This window comes from Filicampus tigris, chromosome 8, assembly GCF_054856515.1.
Source record: "Filicampus tigris isolate MCC_2025a chromosome 8, RoL_Ftig_1.0, whole genome shotgun sequence".
NCBI classification, from domain to species: domain Eukaryota; kingdom Metazoa; phylum Chordata; class Actinopteri; order Syngnathiformes; family Syngnathidae; genus Filicampus; species Filicampus tigris.
In genome coordinates, this window is record NC_141224.1 from 9785835 (window position 1) to 9803649 (window position 17815).

At 41.9% G+C, this 17815-nt stretch overlaps 2 protein-coding genes and 1 long non-coding RNA gene across 5 annotated transcripts; 1 reads left to right on the forward strand and 2 right to left on the reverse strand.

Annotated features, from left to right (window-relative positions):
* Window positions 1–271: 271 nt before the first annotated feature.
* Window positions 272–5571, reverse strand: fdps (farnesyl diphosphate synthase (farnesyl pyrophosphate synthetase, dimethylallyltranstransferase, geranyltranstransferase)). Its single transcript, XM_086039400.1, is given in 11 exon segments — window positions 272–787; window positions 1641–1775; window positions 1862–1939; window positions 2016–2088; window positions 2561–2649; window positions 3461–3583; window positions 3688–3768; window positions 4626–4766; window positions 4846–4998; window positions 5404–5475; window positions 5477–5571. Coding segments are annotated over 11 exon segments (1218 nt in total). The 5' UTR covers window positions 5549–5571; the 3' UTR covers window positions 272–586.
* Window positions 4676–9881, forward strand: LOC147143470 (uncharacterized). Of its 2 annotated transcripts, XR_015087990.1 has the most exons (4): window positions 4676–5757; window positions 7090–7253; window positions 7936–8052; window positions 9505–9881. It is a non-coding gene; the product is annotated as an uncharacterized LOC147143470 (long non-coding RNA). The 2 variants fall into 2 exon arrangements; XR_015087989.1 differs by having other exon boundaries at window positions 7090–8052.
* entrep3 (endosomal transmembrane epsin interactor 3) lies at window positions 5913–17670 on the reverse strand. Of its 2 annotated transcripts, XM_086039398.1 has the most exons (15): window positions 17289–17670; window positions 16606–16919; window positions 15076–15132; window positions 13448–13555; window positions 13204–13320; window positions 13013–13120; window positions 11790–11950; window positions 11573–11672; window positions 11408–11480; window positions 10413–10713; window positions 9390–9712; window positions 9213–9254; window positions 8819–8994; window positions 7880–8026; window positions 5913–7329 (listed from the first exon to the last, which is right to left on the reverse strand). In XM_086039398.1, the coding sequence occupies exons 2-15, from the start codon at window positions 16837–16839 to the stop codon at window positions 7084–7086; spliced, it is 2193 nt and encodes a 730-aa protein (XP_085895524.1). In that variant the 5' UTR covers window positions 16840–16919; window positions 17289–17670; the 3' UTR covers window positions 5913–7083. The 2 variants fall into 2 exon arrangements, with proteins under 2 accessions (XP_085895524.1, XP_085895523.1); XM_086039397.1 differs by having other exon boundaries at window positions 16606–17669.
* Between the last annotated feature and the right edge of the window lie 145 nt (window positions 17671–17815).

Below are 17815 nucleotides of genomic sequence, written 5' to 3' on the forward strand. Positions count from 1 at the left end.
GACGAGGCAGCAAAGTGGTCTAGTGGGTAGCGTATCTCAGTTTTAGGGTTTGAATCTTGTCTCAGTATGTAACATCGAGGACTCCAACTTGTCCATGGGGCTGAAAACGAGTGAATGAAAATGACCACTCCAGGGTGGACCCCGCCTCTCACCCAAGGTCAGCTAGGATAGACTCCTGCTGACCCACTACCCAAATAGAAAATGGTGGATGGCGGTTCATTTTAGGACGCATTAAAACGACACACGTCAGGGCAGAGATCAGAATAATACATCTTGTCGTTTGTTATTTATTAAAGACAATAAAAACACAGTCCTGGGCAGCCTATACTTACAGCAGCACATATAAAAATATAGAATTAAGAAAGCAGGTCTGCCTCAATATGTGGCTCTCAAATATAGCATAGCAGAATGTATGCATCTATAAATCACAACTGAACCTTCAACTATCCAGCAGAGAATGATTGGGGATGCTGCAATAAATAGATAAGAAGCTAAAGTGTGAATGGAATTAAACCACTGCCTCTATGGTTTATTACTCTCCCACTTAAGCCATCTGAAGTCCTTTAACACTGTCCAATGTTCCTCTTCACTTGTTTCTCTTGTAGATCTTCTTGGCAAAGTTGAGGAACACGGCGTGAGGAAGGTTCTGAGCATGACACATGATGAGCTTCTGCAAGCGCTGGTAGCTCTCGTCTTCGTACTTGCGGTAGAGGCTCGGCATCTGCAGGGCGTTGTATAGCGCTTTGACCTTTTCCACGCTGGCGTCGTCGTGCCGCCCGTAACAAGCCTGAGGGGGAGAACGGAGGCAACTTTTAGTCAGTTAAAGCAGGCAAGAGAAGGTCATCTTTGCTCACCTCAGCCCAGAAAGGAGTCCCCCCTTTTTTTTTTTTTGGGCGAATGACTACAATAAAATAAATGTGTTTTTTTTAGTTTAAAGAGCATGGTATATATGTTCAACGGGAGAAAGTAGAAGTCTTTTAACGTGTAAGACTTTTGAGAGGGCTGCGACCTTTATTTGTATAAATGTATTTCATGATGCATACTGGTATATAAATATATTTTTAAATAATGCGTTGTGATAATATATTCTGGCATTTTTTTTCCAATACTTTCTTCCACGAATATATAACGATTCAATTAATATGAAGATAGCCTAAAAGTAATTAAATACGTATTTGATAGATTATTCCTTTGCTGCAACAATGCTCTAGAAAGCCTACACAAGCATCACAGAAAAGACACACCCACCCTCCTCCCATTTCAATGTAATATGCGACCGTATTGTCATACAATGTTCGAGAGTGTTTACTGACTTAGCGACAGAGATTACCAGTTTTATATTATGTCAATCTTTTATTTGCTTAACTGCGTTTTTATACTTTTTATGCAGAATACATAAGTATCCACAATAAGGGTTTTCCCAAATAAACAATGATATAAAATCAAAATAACAAAAAAAATACATTATAATAATAAAATAAGGACTTGCTAAAGGGCACGTCGACAGTACTATTATTTGATTAATCTGGTTTGATTTCCAATTTAGGACCCTCAGATTCCCACGTTTGCGCTCTTGCTGCCCCACAAATAATCTAACATAGTAAAAGTATACAAACATTAAAACAATTGCTGAAACCCACCTCTAACTCTGTTCTCTGTTCCGGGGTCAGGATTTCCATCGCCGTGACGACAAGCCAACTGCACTTGTTATCTTGGATATCCGTGCCGACCTTCCCCGTCACAGCGGGGTCTCCGTAACAGTCCAGGTAGTCGTCCTGCAACAGGAACATGATTTTTCTGGGGTTTTTTTTCTTTTTTTTTGTGTCTGTTAAAAAACAATTTGCATGTCAAGTAAACTGACCTGTATTTGGAAGAATTCTCCCATCTCCAGTAAAATGACCTTGGCATTTTTATGCTCCTCTTCGTCCTTGATTCCAGCCTATGAAGATGTGATAACGAGAGGTTTCAGGAAGACTTTTGGTCTTAACTGCGGGCTCAACAACCACCATGCTTACCATGTACATCGCTGCTGCCACCGGGAGGTAGAAGGAGTAGAAGGCAGTCTTATATTTCACGATAGCTTTGTACCTGAAAAGAGTATCATACCTTCAAAAACTCTTACTTTAGGGCAGTGTTTCCCAACCTTTATTAAGCCAAGACACACATTTTACCATTAGAAAAATATCACAGCACACCACCAAATCAAAATGTCACAAACGCATAGAGTATATTTACTTAAATAACAATGATCTTGTCTTAATTTACTCAAAAATTCACATACTCAGTGTGAAATCTGGACCTGTTTAGTTACACACAAAGATATTCAGTAGTATGAATTCCAACAGGTTTATGACAGCATCTGCCAATTCGTGGAATCAATTTAATTGTTCTGCCCGTCACTATCCATCGCTGGCATATGAAAATACATTTGTAGTAAAAAAAAAATATATTTTTTTAAAATTCAGACCAATTACCGGTAAGTGAAATTGGACTATTTTGAGGAACAGTGATTGGGAATCACCGGTTTAGGGGTTTCATTCCCTTCATGTCCTCTACTTGCCTCTCCATGGTGAATCTGTTGAGGTCAATGTGACCAGGGGGCGCGGTCATGAGGTCCAGAGCTTGGCCCAGTTCTGTCTGGAAGGAGGTCTGCATTGAAAAGAGAGATTGTGAAACCCTACTGTGCAACGTTTCTATCCTTGCATTTTCGATACTCTTTGTCCAATTTAGGATCGCAGATGAGTTGAAGCCTATTTGAACTGGGCCAGTTTAATACATTTTTAATGATATTACCAGAATAATATATACACATCTGGTCTTTAGATAGACACAACCACTGGCTGCTCTTGCATTTATATTTTCGGGAGAATTTATCATTTAAATTACGCCTATATTCTCATTGCATTGCAACTCAAAAATATATATTTTATTTAAAATTCGCTTAGTATTGCAGTATCTTTTCACATAAATTGAATACTTTTCTCTTACTGTTAATGAAGGCGTTATTTTCGGAACATTCCGACTTTATTTTCACAAGATTGTCACTTCATTTGTCATACTTTTGCAAATTTTGTTCGTCCCTGTATTGTTACTGTTTATAATAAGTCCATCCATTCATTTTCTATAGTGCTTGTCCTGCTTAGGACGGCGGGTGAGCTAAAGCCTGTCCTGGCTGAATTCAAGAGGCAGGGTCAAGTCCATTGAAGGACACATATTGTATAGACAACCAGCCATTCACACTCAAACCTTTGGACAATTTAGCCCGTTGAAAGTAACATGTTTGATTTTTAAATGTGGGAGGAAGCTGGAGTACACAGAGAAAAAAAACATACAAACATGAGGAGAACACACAAACTCCACATAAGGCGGGTTTGAGCCGAAGTTTTAACCCAGGACCTTTCAACGCACCATTCCGGCCCTGCATCCTTTCCAATATATTCCAAAATAAAACCTAGAATACCTCATTGAATAGCTCTAGTAGGTGGACATAGTAGGGCTGGTTCCTGCAGTGTCTGCGAAGCAGCCTGTAAATGGAGCCCTCTAAGAGGAAGGCATCGTTGATGGCATCCAAACCAATGCCGTCCTTTATAAAGCAAGAAACAGACAGAAATCATGCAAAAAAAAAAAAAAAAAAAAGTCAGAATATCTCCATAAAAACAATTCTTTTCCAAATGGAACAAGCCTCACCTTCTTGTACCAGCAGGGCTGTCCTCTGCGGGTCACAGACGCGTCCATGATATCATCGGCAACAAGGAAGAAGGCTTGAAGCTACAAACAACACCCACAGAGCGAAAAGGTGTTAAGGCAGTGTGACACATCAGGTGTTATCGGATGGGGGTTTGTGTATGCAGCCACATCTCAGTTAGCCTAGATTGACAAAAATGATCAAATTAATGTAGTCAATGTAGTCGCTGGCTGTTCATTTCCAAACCATGAGTAGAGTTTTCTCATTACAGTTACATCAATACACACAGGTTTGGTGTATGTTTGATTGTAAGAACTTATGGGCTAACTGTTAACAAAATTGAAAAATTGAGCACCTTATCAGTTTTTGTTTGACAAAATTGTGCAAGTGGATGTTTCTGCAATCAGCAGCATGTGCTCTGACAAAAAGGAGGCGAATCACATTGTAACAATGGTTTATATTTGCATTTTTATCCATCTTTGAATGTGTTGTTCCTTGGCACGTTAAAATCAGTTGTGCAGTTCTTGTGTAATCCTGCATTATGACAACATCGTTTTCGTTTGCTGGAAGAAAATGTTGCCATGGAGCGCCATAGGAAGGGGGGCGAGACAGAAGTATGCATCATATTCATAAAGTCAACTTTTAGATTCCCTTTTGAATGCGACATGAACTTCATGCAACTGTGTTTCAAACGCTGCTTGCCTATGGATGGGCTTGCGCATGAGTGTGTTCTGACAGTTTTTTGGGTTTTTTTTTTTTACTGACGTTTAAAAAATATTACAGTGGCGGAAACGGGCTTCTTACAGTGAAAAAACTGCATGTATATATATTTGATACTACTACCACTACTACAAGAAGACCGTTTCCGCCAGTGGAATTAAAACAGAGAATCATTCTTAATTCGTAAATCAAATAAGTAGTACATTGGGACACAATTTACCAATTCAATACACCATCCGACCACCAGAGCCCGCTGCACGTCGTCCTGCGTGAGCCTAGTCGGTGGGACGAGCTCGCGCAAGGAGCCAATCACAGACAGGCCGCGGTTCCTTTTGCCTCCCGGGGCGTTGTAGAGCAAAACCTAGCAAACAAACACAACATACACTTAGTCAATCACTCGACGTGCCAAATCGCTGCTGAAATTACAGTCGTCAAGTCACCTCTTTGAGCCGGTTCAGCGCGTCGAGCAGTACGGGGTCCGTGAGGTCTTGCTCTGTCAGCTCCCGCACCAGCTCGTCGAACTGGGCATCGAACAGCCCCGGGTCCGAGAGAAGAGCCTTTTTGCTATGCGACCCGTTGCAGATGCTGTCTCCCTGGACAGATGACAACAGGGACGCTCGGTGTTGTACTTTAAGCGACGTCGCGGCTGGCCGCATGATTCGAACCATTTTCGGGACATTAATAGGCAGGCGGAAAAGGTGTCTCATCCCCCCAAAACGTCCGAGTGTCCCTACTTTCCAACGAGAAGAAAAATTAAGCCTTCGACATTCGTTACTTTAACGCAAGCAAGTGGTGCGTGATCTTATCGCTAACAACAAGAGCAAGGATTACGCCAAATTGCTATTATTAGCTAGCAGCCTCCCTTGTCAAAACAAGTAGCGTTGGCTGACGTTAGCTGGCATCGTTTAACTTTAAACCGCCTGTCATCAATGCGAGCGGTGTTTCTCGTTAATAAATAAACAATATATTTTTATTCAACACACACGTCATTTACGTACCATACTTCTTTTGTGCTCGTCTTCCAAACTATATCGTAAAACAGGGCAAAGTTGCGTCCCGACGGATTTTTCGACTTGTAATCAAACCGAGGACCATGAACGTCTCTTGGAACAAGGATGTGCAGTTGTAGTTCCCATTGGGCATAACGCCTGTTTTATTAGGAAGCTGCAAAACTAAAATTCCCATCACCCCATACGCCGCCTGGTTGTAGGCGGAGATTAAGCAGACTCGATTGACACGCTGCGTTCTCATTGGCCACTTTTATCGAACCAGGATGGGCTTTCACATAGACTGGCCAATAGAATAAAAAAGGGGAGGGGGTTCAAGTGGAGTGGGATACTGTGAACCAATGGGTAAGCCTGCATTTTTTTTACTTGGAAAAAGTACTAAAACGTGAATAAAGAAAATAACACAAACGTTGAATGTGTTATTTTTCATGATATTAATTAGTAATATATTTAAAGACAAATTCACTAACTGCAATTTACAAAGTAGAGCCAATAAATAGTTGTCATATTTACATACCATTTATTCAGGTTTTAAGGCTGTAGCCTGCAAAGCCTGCCATACAGATAAACGTTTCTTCAAATAAATAATGCAAGACATAATGCAATAATGCAAGACAGGAGGAGGTAGAAACACGTCTCGGTGGACAGTGTCTGTGTACGTGTACAGTACATGTACACTTTGAGAATCAGTTTCGTATGTGTGTATACAAAATGCGCCTTTGCTGATGTTGTCATCTTCACTCTGGTACATTTTGCAGAAAAAAAAAAATCAGTCTGATGCCCCTGGTGTGAGCCCTATATGTTAGTGTCCTTACAAATATGTACATTTATTGCAAGAGACTCGTTTCATCAGAGTCACAGTGCAATGAACACCTCTTTATCTTACAGGATCCGACTGCGAAAGCCACAATCAGATAGGCTTGGTGCACAAGGACATATTGCACACCAAACGAGTGTCCTGCATATGCATATTTTGTTTGCAACACTTTATTAGACACATATCTGTCTTTTAATACTTCCTGTACGTTTTGTGTGGACAAGGGGGAAAAAAGTGTCAACCCATGCAAATGAAGACATTTCACATGATATACTCTGTCTGATGTTTGTGGGGGTCGCAAAACATGCACAAACACCACACCATGTTTCCAAGGGGCCAGCCATCGAGAATACAAGACGTGCATTCATAATCACGTATGCCGGCAAATGCGTTGGTGGCGGAAGGCCCGTAGAATTGCGAAAAGAAGAAAAATGTGAACAGGTTTGCTTATCTTATATCACACTCAGCTAAATATGCATGGTCAAGTCTTTTTTCATTTTCTTTTTACATGGAAGACAAAATACTTTGTTTTTTTTTTAAATCACCATTCAACCTGCCAACTCCTTGTGTTGAACAACAATGTACAAAAGGGCCATTAGCATATTGTAATCCATTATGTTGAATGCTTGAGGGCCTGTCAGTCTCCAGGATTTTTCCACTGGGAAGGCTGCAGTTGAATGGAAAGAGAATCTCGGCTAACGGTTTAGATGAAGCCGGACGAGCATTTCGTCTGGTATTCAGAGTGATGTACAGCACCTTTTGAATAAGGCCATAAGACTTTGGAGTTGATGGGTCTTCAAATAGCTTAACTTACACTCAATACTTGATTATCTTCTCCAACCTCCTCCTTGCCTTCACAGAGCAGACTCTGAGTAGAGCGCTCCCGACGAGCCACGCTGCAGGTGAGGAGACACTAATCGGCGTACGGACACAGAGGACGAGGAGTTTAGATCCCCGCAGCTGCGCAAGTGGATGCCCTGCGGGGCGCGGCCGCTGCGGCTGCGGTCGTGACGGCTGTCGCTGTGTGAGTGATGATGGGTGCGCTGGTGGGAGTGGTGGTTGGGTTGCCCTCGACTGGTGCTCCAAGGGGCCCGCCAAACCTGGATGATGATTTTTTTTTTTTAAGCAGTGATATAGACAAAACAACAGAAAACACATTTATATCAATAAATAATTTGACAGAAAACATAACAATACACAAAGGCATATTTTCATGTCCTCTGAGAAAAATGACCTATATTACTGCAGTTTCCTGAGTATCTTACAGTACTTGCGAAACTCTTCTTCGTTTGTGTCCGTACGACTGTATTATACTGCCCCCGAGTGGCTAAGTGGTGCACATCAGTGTACCTGTGTTACAATTGACGTCAAGTGAAAGTGGAATTTAAAAGAAAATAAAAAGGACTATTATTGAGAAATGAAGCGAAATAGCCTCTTTGAGTGTTTTAGTTCGCAACAGATTTCAAATGGGCTCAGCAGGTAACTCCTTAAAGTCTGTATGTGAACAATACTGAATATGAACTGAGGTCATTATTTCCTGGTGTGATAAGGGAGGCATGTAGAGTACTCGTCTTTATTGGGGTACAGAGTCCATTACAAGGACAGCCACTATTTGAGGGAATAAGGTGAGCTACAATGGAGTGGACATACTTGTTCCAAAGACAGATGGTTGGTGGCAGTGTCCTCAGCTCCTCCTCTCCTTTTAGGTAACTGCCCTGCGCTCCCAGCATGCTCGGAGGAGGGCGCCAGGTTGCGTTTGGAGCGCTGCAGGAAGCGAGCCATCAGGACTCGAGTCACCTTGCGGGAGACAGGTTTCAAGATCAGTATGTGGAAATACCAATATGAACACTTAAACCAGGTCACAGTGACTTTTGTATACTGTACAGAAAGACTTACGCCGATGTATACAAACTAAAAAATGCTGCATTGTTTTCCTAACCTATGCACTGGGTAACTGTGGATTTTGAGCAGATTGGGTTACCTTTATCTAAGGTTGGGTTAATTACTTTGACTCAAAAGATTGGGTTGAAGATTAGATTTTTGACAGCCTGAAAAGTTGAAGCTGTTCGTTATTTTGGATGTTTTTTGAGTACTGAAGTTGAAGTAAATTTAAAGCGTAAGTCAAGCTTAGCCGTGATTGGTCGTTATCTGAGCCCTGAGCATCTGTGATGTCATTTTCAGTCGGCAGAAGTGACAAAATGGCCGCCCCCTGAGATGGCTAAAAACGGGTGGATTTTGTTGCTTAACTCATATTCCACAAACGCAGTATTAAACATATTCCCTTTTTTCAACTAGTAGGCCTGCATAGAAAATATTCTTGAAAAAAAAAACGTTTGGGCATGTATTAGTCTATTCATCCAATACTTTGTAATTCAAACCACCATCATGCATGACATAATTTTAAAATGTTATTTACAATTTCCTGTACAGTTAATCAATGTGGATGAGAGTTTGACCCTTAAAAAGTTCTTTTCCACTCAGAACATTTCCTGCGGGTAATATCGCTTCAAAATCTTAAGAAATCAGAGGTTCTGATGTATATGCATATACAAGGTTCAACTAGATATCTGAGAACCTGTCCAGACAAACCTTGAGGTCACCAAGTGAGCGGTGGTATTCTCTGGGTAAACGCAGAGGAGACACGGGTGGAGCTTTGGATGGAACTTGTACCCCCGGATCTGTGGATTTCATACCGTCTTTTCTTGGTAAAGCAGTAGCTGGCGCCAAAGATGTACGGGGCAGCAGCAACGCCTCATTGGATGGACCTTACGAGAAAGCAAGATTTGTACCTGCTTTATTGTCAAACCCCCAAAATACAATAAGTAATTTCACATGTATTTATTTTTGTCATTGACAGAAAAAGATTTTTAGATATCTTTCAGAGCTCCGGATAAATGTCCTTTGCTCCTCATGTTCATTTTAACATATTATTATTATAAAGGCATCATAACTTTCTGTCTTTATAAACTTTAGACAATTTTACCTGTTTGTGGAGAAGCTTTACTGCACCCAAAGCTCAAGTCAACTGGAGGAGAAAGAGCAAAAAGATACATTTTTAATCCATTATAAAGCACCTTTCAAGAAATCCAAAGATGCTTAACGATGCTTCGTAGAGGTAATAGCATTTTTGCTTATATTAGGAGCACCATGCTTTAATTACCTGCACCTGTTGAGGAGCTGAGGCCCGGCTCACTGCGTGATCTCATGATGCGTAGGAGGTCTGGGTTGTCATTTCTGCCACCCTCACCGTTATTCCTCCCGGCCCGTCGTCGCAGGTACAGAGGCTGGCGCTGTAATGGAGGTCCACCGCTCTGACCCGCACAATGCTCGCCGGCGTCATGGCCACCTGCTTGGCGTAAAGGAGTGGAGGGGCGAACTCGGATGTCTGGTATGGGGGATTTCTGTTGTGACGCGGACCCTGCTATGGCCCCCAGCTGGGAGCAGCTTCGTGCTAGCATCGCCTGGCACCGCAACACTGGAGACCTGGAAGGAGTGAACAGGAGTGAAGAACACTGCGAGTAACACTGTAGACCACAGGTGTCAAACTCAAGGCTTGGGGGCCAGATCCGGCCGCAACATCATTTTATGTGGCCCGCGAAGACAAATCATGTGCATTGACTTGATGTTTCTTTGAAATTTTCTTCACTATTCATACAACATATTAGACTCTAAAAACATTTGGGTTAAAAATAACCCAATTCTCGGTCAAAAATGGACCGATCCACTAGTTGGGTCAATAAACCCTAGCCCTAAACCAAGTTTCTGTCAAAAAATTGGTAGTTTTGTCCAAAATACGGCAAGAAAGTGGGTCAAATTGATCCAATTAGTGGATCGGTCCATTTTTGACCCAAAATTGTGATATTTTTAACCCAACTGTTTTTAGAGTCAAATGCTTGAAATATCTATAGATATAGATATTAGTTAGCCTAATAGCATATTTGCCCAAGTCATACTGTCACAATATCAATAAAGGAGTAAGTCAGTGTAATGAATTATCCATCATATTATACTTGCATACGTTTACAAACAACTACAGTAAAGTCAGCTGAATGGGAGAGTTTCCTAAGTGAACTACGGTGAAAAAAAGCCAGCTGGACTTATTTACAGGAGCCAGATGGACTTATTTCTCTGTTATTGGATGTCACTAGATCTTGTTGATGTACCAAATGACCGTCCCACTCACCTGTACGTGGTGGTTGCAGTGCTGGGTGAAGAGCACGAGTTGGATCGCTCTCCTCTGAGAAAACGTCTGGCTCTGGGTCCTCCGGCCAGAGGACTCTCCGGCGTCTGCGACCGAGGACCACGGAGGCTGAGGCGCTCCGCTCCACCGTCCGGCCCGTCGCTCACTTCACTGGCCGTCCGGCTGGCCCTGCCGCCATGATTCCTCAGCGCCACCTCCAACAGACACGAGTCCTCGGACGGGGACGAATCATCTGGGATGTCCACGATCTCTGACATGAGCAGAGAGCCACTGTCCATGGAGACTAAATATAAGATATAAGGGAAAATTATTTGTGAACTTTGTGAAGCCTTGTTAAAAAAAATACCAATGAAAATGTCAAATTTAGCTGAGTCCAAACTCATTTAAAAAATTACATTCTGCAGGGAAATCGAATGGCAGGAAAATTGCTGCTATCATTGCTATACCTTGCTGTTTCAGTTAAACTGCTAGGAAACATAACTGCGAGAGACTTTACACCGCTAAGGTGTAGTAGTAAGAGAACTGGATCAATAGCTGTGTAAGAGTGACGGTTATCCATTTAGCCCTCAATATGATTGTTTCCCTTCTGTTTTGGAACACCAGAATGCTACCAGAACAACAAGTAGGCATTTGGCTTCATTTCCTTGGTCGAGTGTGTTAAAAAACAGCAATCAATGAATCAATTACAGTAATTGGTATTTTTTTTAATGTGTGATGTAATAATACAGTATGTCACTGTTCTGAACTCCTGTTTCCATGCCATAACATGGACGCAGCTGGCGTCAATTTGACTTCTTTGGACAGCAAACTGGAGACTGACTCAACAACGCTTTTGCTGGTTGCAGCCAAGAAGTGCACATGACTTTTGGTTGCATCAATCGCTTCAGGAGACGATCAATCAACACTCAATTGATTGTCTTCTTCACGGTCAATGAATTGATTGAATCTTCTACATTGTGTAATTAATCATTGATCACCTTCTCCACTGAACGCTGTCGAGGTTGCTCGCTCCCTGGACAGCTCACCGCCGTGTTGGTCGAACATTGTTGCCTTGGTACGCATAAAATGTCACCAGAAGAGTCACCACAGTGCCACTTATGTATGCATATTAAAAAAAAATATTTATCCACGATCATGCTCACCTGGCTAGCAGCTCTTTGTCCCATCACAGCTTCGTAAGGAGGAGGACAGTCAGTCGGGTAGAGCGGAATGGGGCTTTCCATGGAGCCATTGTAGGTAATACTACACAACAGCATTTGGGTTATTTGCGTATTACTAACACGAGAGGTTCAAAATCATACATACAGCAGTGCAATTTTTCAGTCAAAGGTGTTCATAATAAAGGGACAATTGTGTTACCTCTGCGCGTCCGTCTCCGAGCTGCAGGTGTACTCAGGAGGATAGTAAGGGGGTGGTGGAATGGGCGGAACAAACTCTTCAAAGTCCATGATGTTGGTCAGGAAGGCGTCCTGAGGTGTGGTGCATTCCGGGTTGACCGAACGAGAACGGTGGGGCGCCAGCTAGGCGAGGTAGAAGCATGAAGCATGCAAACTTGTTCAACTGTGTAATGCAGGATTAATACCCCGGACATGTTTTGAGTGAATGTGCATTTTAAATGTTTTTTTTTCTTAGCTGGAAATGACACAAGGATGTGCATAAGATTCAGTATTATTTTTTTGGAGCTCCAGTATATCACACCTTATTTTCCACTGAGTACCCATCTAGCCTATTGGAGCTAATACCAGAATACAACTGCTAAATATTATGAGGCAAAAACGTGTATTTTCATGAGATTTAAGTTGGAATATTATAAGAATTATTATTGTTTGTTTAAATAACGTCATAGAATGAGGGGAAAAAAATGTTGGAATATTAAGACATATTTTAAACATTTTACAATAACATGGCAAAAGAATGCAACAGTTTTAAAATGGCATTTTGCCAACTATTATTTTTTTTGACATTTTGAAAAAAAGTTTAACAATTATAGAATATATATAAAGGTTGATCAAAATGAGACAGACATTTTATTACTAAAAAAATATGGTATATTTAATGTTGTTGTAAGCCACTGTAACATTACAGTATAGTAGTTTGAACACTTTTTATATATAGGAAGATTTTTTTTAAAGTACGTAGAAAATGATTCAATTATAATGTATTGAAAATAAATGTAAAAAAAATAGGAAAGTTTAAAAGAAAAGGTTTTAAAGATAAAATTCATCTTGCACTAAATGTTAAATACAACTGAACTATACGTGAGCAGTGATTCCATACCACTAGAGGGAACCCACTAAAGGTGCACTATGAGTGATACGAGTAATAGACGGAGAATCAATGACGGCGACGATGCTAGATACTTCCAGGATGCAACAGAATGACGCAAAAGATTGCTTTTCCTACAAAATGTCAGAAACAAATCATATTTTTTAAATGTATGGAACTTATACTTCCTCTAGTCTTCTTTTTTGGTTTCCTGTCAATCACGAGCAATTGACTTTATGTCAAAATTTGGTGAGGTAAGACCTGACACTTTTCAGCACTAGTTGGTTAAAAAAAAAAGAGTCTATGTGCGCACTCACCAGATGTACAAGGTCCAGGGAGAAAATATGGATACTGCAGGTGACCGTGGACAGAGTGCAGATGATGGTGGAAAGAATGCTCAGACCACACGCGCTAAACAACAAGTCCTGCAGAACAAATATAGAACATCCTCAGCTATTTTAGCTGAAATGTATAAAACAAGCTATACCGGGAGACGCAACTTCCCTACCTTCAGTTGATGCCTAACCGAGTGACAGTCCGAATTCAGGTTGAGGACAAGGGTTCCGTCCTCTTTGCTGGAGCAGGATTCGGTGGGCGTGCAACACACACAACGGCCGTTCTCCACCTACACACAGAGAAAGGGTGTGAAGTCGAGGCACTGCAGAACCATCTGATCAAACTATTCCTGGAATATTCCATCTCGCATCTGTTTCGAAGGGCGTTTTAGCATGTGGCTTGTGCCGTGTTCGTACCTGGCAGGTGAGCATGGACTTGACCATCTGCGCATTCTGACAGGAGAGCATGGAGCCGGCCAGACTGAGGATCACGCACACTGCAGACAGCAGCATGAAAAGAGAAACCTGTGGAGGGGACACATGGCTAAAGATTTTTATTCTGCGACATTCATTAACAGAACAAGCTTGATATATGATGCGGACCAAAAAAAAAATCACCCCGATCTTCATTCTAAATCATACCATGACATTTTTTTTTCTTTGCTTTGACACATTTGCAAGGTTCATAAAAGCATGGTTGGAATTTGGAATTTGGTTTAAAAGAACCCCCTATCAAATACCTTTGGAATTGACAAAAGCATTGATAAACTGAAAATTTGAATGAAGTTCGACTTTAAATTTCAAGTTCACCCAACTTCTTTTTTCGAACAGTGTAGAGCCTCTTTCATGCAAGATCCTGCACAGCAGAGCATTAAGGGCATTTAAAAAAACAGAAGGAGGAATACTGCTGGTTGAAGCTGGTGTGGCAAAAAAATAAAATAAAATCTTTTGCCTGCCCTTTTTTTTTTTTCTTCAAGATTACCATAATATCAATTTAGACCAAAGTGAAACCACCGTTAGAATTCCATCCATGTAACAGAGTAACAAAAGCACCTACATTCGTCCAGGACTCAGACAAACACATTTCCAGCCTGGAGTAACTTTGCAAATATGTAAGCCATATTTTACAGGAATGTATCAATAATTCAAAACTACAAGAGGATCCATCTGCGAGGGGTTGCCAGATCGATTAATAATACAAAACCCCTCGTGTGGACTGTCACGTTCAATTGCTGTTTATGGTATCTATTTAAAAAAGTGCAGTTGCATGACATCTTTTGGAAAGACTAAGTGCCTTGTTGGTTATCTCTCTTTCACGTCAAACCACATCCCGTCTGTCTCTTCCAGCTACTGCATATTTGCTAATGTCATAAAATAGCCATCAACTTTCCATACCAGTTACTCATTAGGGTCTATCTCTATCCCAGTTGACTTTGGAGGAGAGGTGTGATATATCCTGAACTGGTCCCCAGAAAAATTAGATGGCCTATTTAGCAACATCCTTTCACATTCACATTCGCACCTTTGAGCAATTTTCGGTCTTCAATGAACATAACATGCATGTTTTTGGAATGTGGGCGGAAGCTTAAGTAAAACCCGCACATGTACAGGGAGAACATTCAACATGAATCCCAAAACTGTGAGAGACTTGCTAACGAGTTGGCCCACTGTGCTTGTCATAAAACAAATGAATTACAATGAATGTGAGATTGATAAGGTTTTTATCATTCATGATGGTTGTAATTCTAAAGACGAATCTTTCTCATGTTCCTGGTGACAAGTGCTCCTAAGGCTGGATGCGAACAGAGAAAGAACAGTTGCTAGTGGTCCCGCTTGCTAACCATGCTAACCAGGCTAAGTAAGAATACACAACCCGTGACATCAATGAGGACGAGAGCTACAGAAAATGGCTTGCTAGATATTCATCCCCCCTTCCTTTTCATTACTTTGTTTACATTTTATTACTATAACAAACATGGGTAGTCCATCTCTAGATAAGTCTCATGCCACTGTAAAAATTGTTGGGAAAAGAAAAATGGACATACCACCAGCGTTAAAGGTCTCCTCCATGAGATAATGCCGACTATCCCAGACGCCACCACCTACAAAGACATACACAAATAAGCACAAGCTCCATGACCTCACATGCTGTGGGCATAAAAAGTCTACACACCCCTAATTCAAATGCCAAGTTGCTGTGATAGAAAAAAAGATGAGACCAAAATAAATCATTTCAAAGCCTTTCCACCACTAATGTGACCTTTAACCTATGCATTTCATTAAAAAAAAAAATATATACAAAAAAAACTTTTGGGGGGAGGTGAAATACAAAGATAATATGGTTTGCATATCCATTTTATAACTGGGGACGCGACTGTGTTCAGAAATAACCTCTCATTTAAACTTGTGTTAAATGGAATCCGCTACACCTGCCGCCATTTCAAGTGCCTCTGGGTAACCTCAAATAGAGCTAAACTGCTCTTGTAGGCTTTTCCTGACACTGTTTTGCTAATAGAAGCCTGAAGGTTTTATGTTAACAGCGACTGGTATTTGGAGCGGTTCATAATTCCTTCCACCTTGACCAAGACCTCAATTCCAGTGGAAGAAAAACAGCCCCAACGCATGATACACCAGCACCATGCCTCACCGTATATATGTTGTTCTTTTGGTGATGAGCAGTGTTATATTTGCACCACACATTCTTATGCAATTATGGCTAAAACATTTAACTTGTAAACATTGCACATGAAGTCAGAACATGGCAGAACACATAACTTTGCTTTAATGTCTGCTAGCTACAGTATGTGGTGGTGTTGTAATACAATTGATATATTTGAACCCAAACATTGCAGCAACATATGTAGACTGGCAATACAACATTACTCACAGGCATATATTCTTTATCCTCTTCGAAAAACGACCAATCTTACTACAGATTGGTGGTCACCTACAGTATGTGTGAAAATCTTCACTAGTCCGCATGAATGCATGTACCGGTATTATAATAATGCCCTCATGACCATGTCACGTACACCAGAAGGAGCTACAATTAATTAATCAGGATGTACAAACCATTCACTTCTTTAAATTATTTTTTGATTTTACGATACTATTATGTTTTTCTAAAGTAAAATATTTTAAAGTGGTATTTTAGTTTTGGGGGATGGGGGGTTCTGGGGAGGCTTATTATTTTCATTTCAATGGACAAAGGTGATTTGAGATTTGAATATTTTGAGTCAAGGTCAAGGAAAGAATTAAACTCGTATCTCAAGGCACGAGTGTATTTGAATGACAAACACTTGTAGGCTATAAAAAAAAAGGAAAAACTCAAACTATGACAGTAACTGAGTGTACCAATGTATTCTTACACCACTGTTTGAACTATTTCATCAAGTGTACCTCTGTAAAGTGAGGACTGTGTAAAGGTTTAATGACAGTTATCATTTGACCCTGGAATAGCTTCCTTCACGTAATTCGTAATTATTACATAATTCATTATTTAAGGCAACCTAATTCCCATGTTCAGCTTTGAGGGTTCCAGTGTAGCATATGATACAGAGATGCTTTATACTTACAAAAAATCCAGCCCAGAAGGGACAGGACTGCCTCACGCGAGCAGACGAGGTGAAGGCCATGCTGGTGAAGGAGAAGGCCAGGACCATGGCGCCCAGGCCCAGGTGGCACAGGCCCAGGTAGAGGAGCAACCTGGCCCCCCCGGGGCCTCGACCCGAAATGCCACGACGGCTGTCCGACCAACCCCGTGACCCCGAGGCCGATGCCACGCTGCTGGAGTCTGAAGGCGAGGGCATGTTGAAGATGTGACGGAAAGAGGTTGGACTTAATCTGTAGTTCTTGAAGCAAAGTTCAAGGGGGGCTGAACATTCGGAGCCTGGTCAGCAGAAAGTTGAGAATGGAGCACACAAACAGCCAGCTCATTTGACTGTTTCAGTCAGCCATGACTAGAAGTCAATACAGCAGCATCTCCTCCTGCAACAAGACTCCTCCGCGTGGCTCATATTTATATATTTTTTGCTTCTTTCCTCTACTTTCGCTCTCTCGCCAGTGGCATTGCGGCAAGCAGCAGCAGGCAGCGCGTTGTCAAACACCCCAAAACACGAAAGATGGAAAGACGCGCATCCCTCTCAGCTTGTGGGCCGCTCGGCTGCGTATGTGTGTGTGTGTTGTACTCCTCCCGGGCGGAGCATCACGCGACCTTCTGTTTGGACCACCGAGACGAAAAAAGATGAAAGTCTCTCACCTCGTCAACACGAACCACATTCCATCGATTTGGAAAAATGCACCAGATGGGATGCTCCACCTGAAGGGGATCGAACGGTGACAAGTCCGCCTGGAGTGCCGCCTCTTTCCTCCCCGCAGTCACGCGGGCATCACGTCCACTCGCGTGTTTACTGACCCGGACGTTAGCTCAATGCGCCCTCCTCCACTGTTCACAAGCTACATATTTAACAACACGCCACACATCAAATCACCATCTCAAGTCCGTGTTTTGAAACGCTGCTGCGTGTTTTCCTGCGTGGATCCGCCTCCGGGATGGAAAGGCATCGTGCTACACGCAAGCCCGAGCCTGCCCCAGTGCGTGATGACAAGGCACGTAAAGCGTGCGTGAGATGCGGCATGCAGAGGAGGTGGGTGCTGATGCTGGGAAGGGAGGGCGGGAGGAAGGAAGGAAGGAAGGAAGAAAGGAAGGAAGGAAGGAAGGAAAGAAAGAAGGAAGGGCCCTGCCGATGATTGCCTGGCAACAAGCTGAACCACATATAAAACAAA

Bases quoted from the DNA above. Each gene is read 5' to 3' on its own strand.
- entrep3 (XM_086039398.1), bottom strand. From the start codon at position 16,839: ATGCCCTCGCCTTCAGACTCCAGCAGCGTGGCATCGGCCTCGGGGTCA. The intron at 9,255-9,389 runs GTAATTAAAGCA...TTTCTCCTCCAG, and splicing joins CAGCTCCTCAACAGGTGCAG to TTGACTTGAGCTTTGGGTGC. The intron at 7,330-7,879 runs GTATGTCCACTC...ATCATCATCCAG, and splicing joins ACCATCTGTCTTTGGAACAA to GTTTGGCGGGCCCCTTGGAG.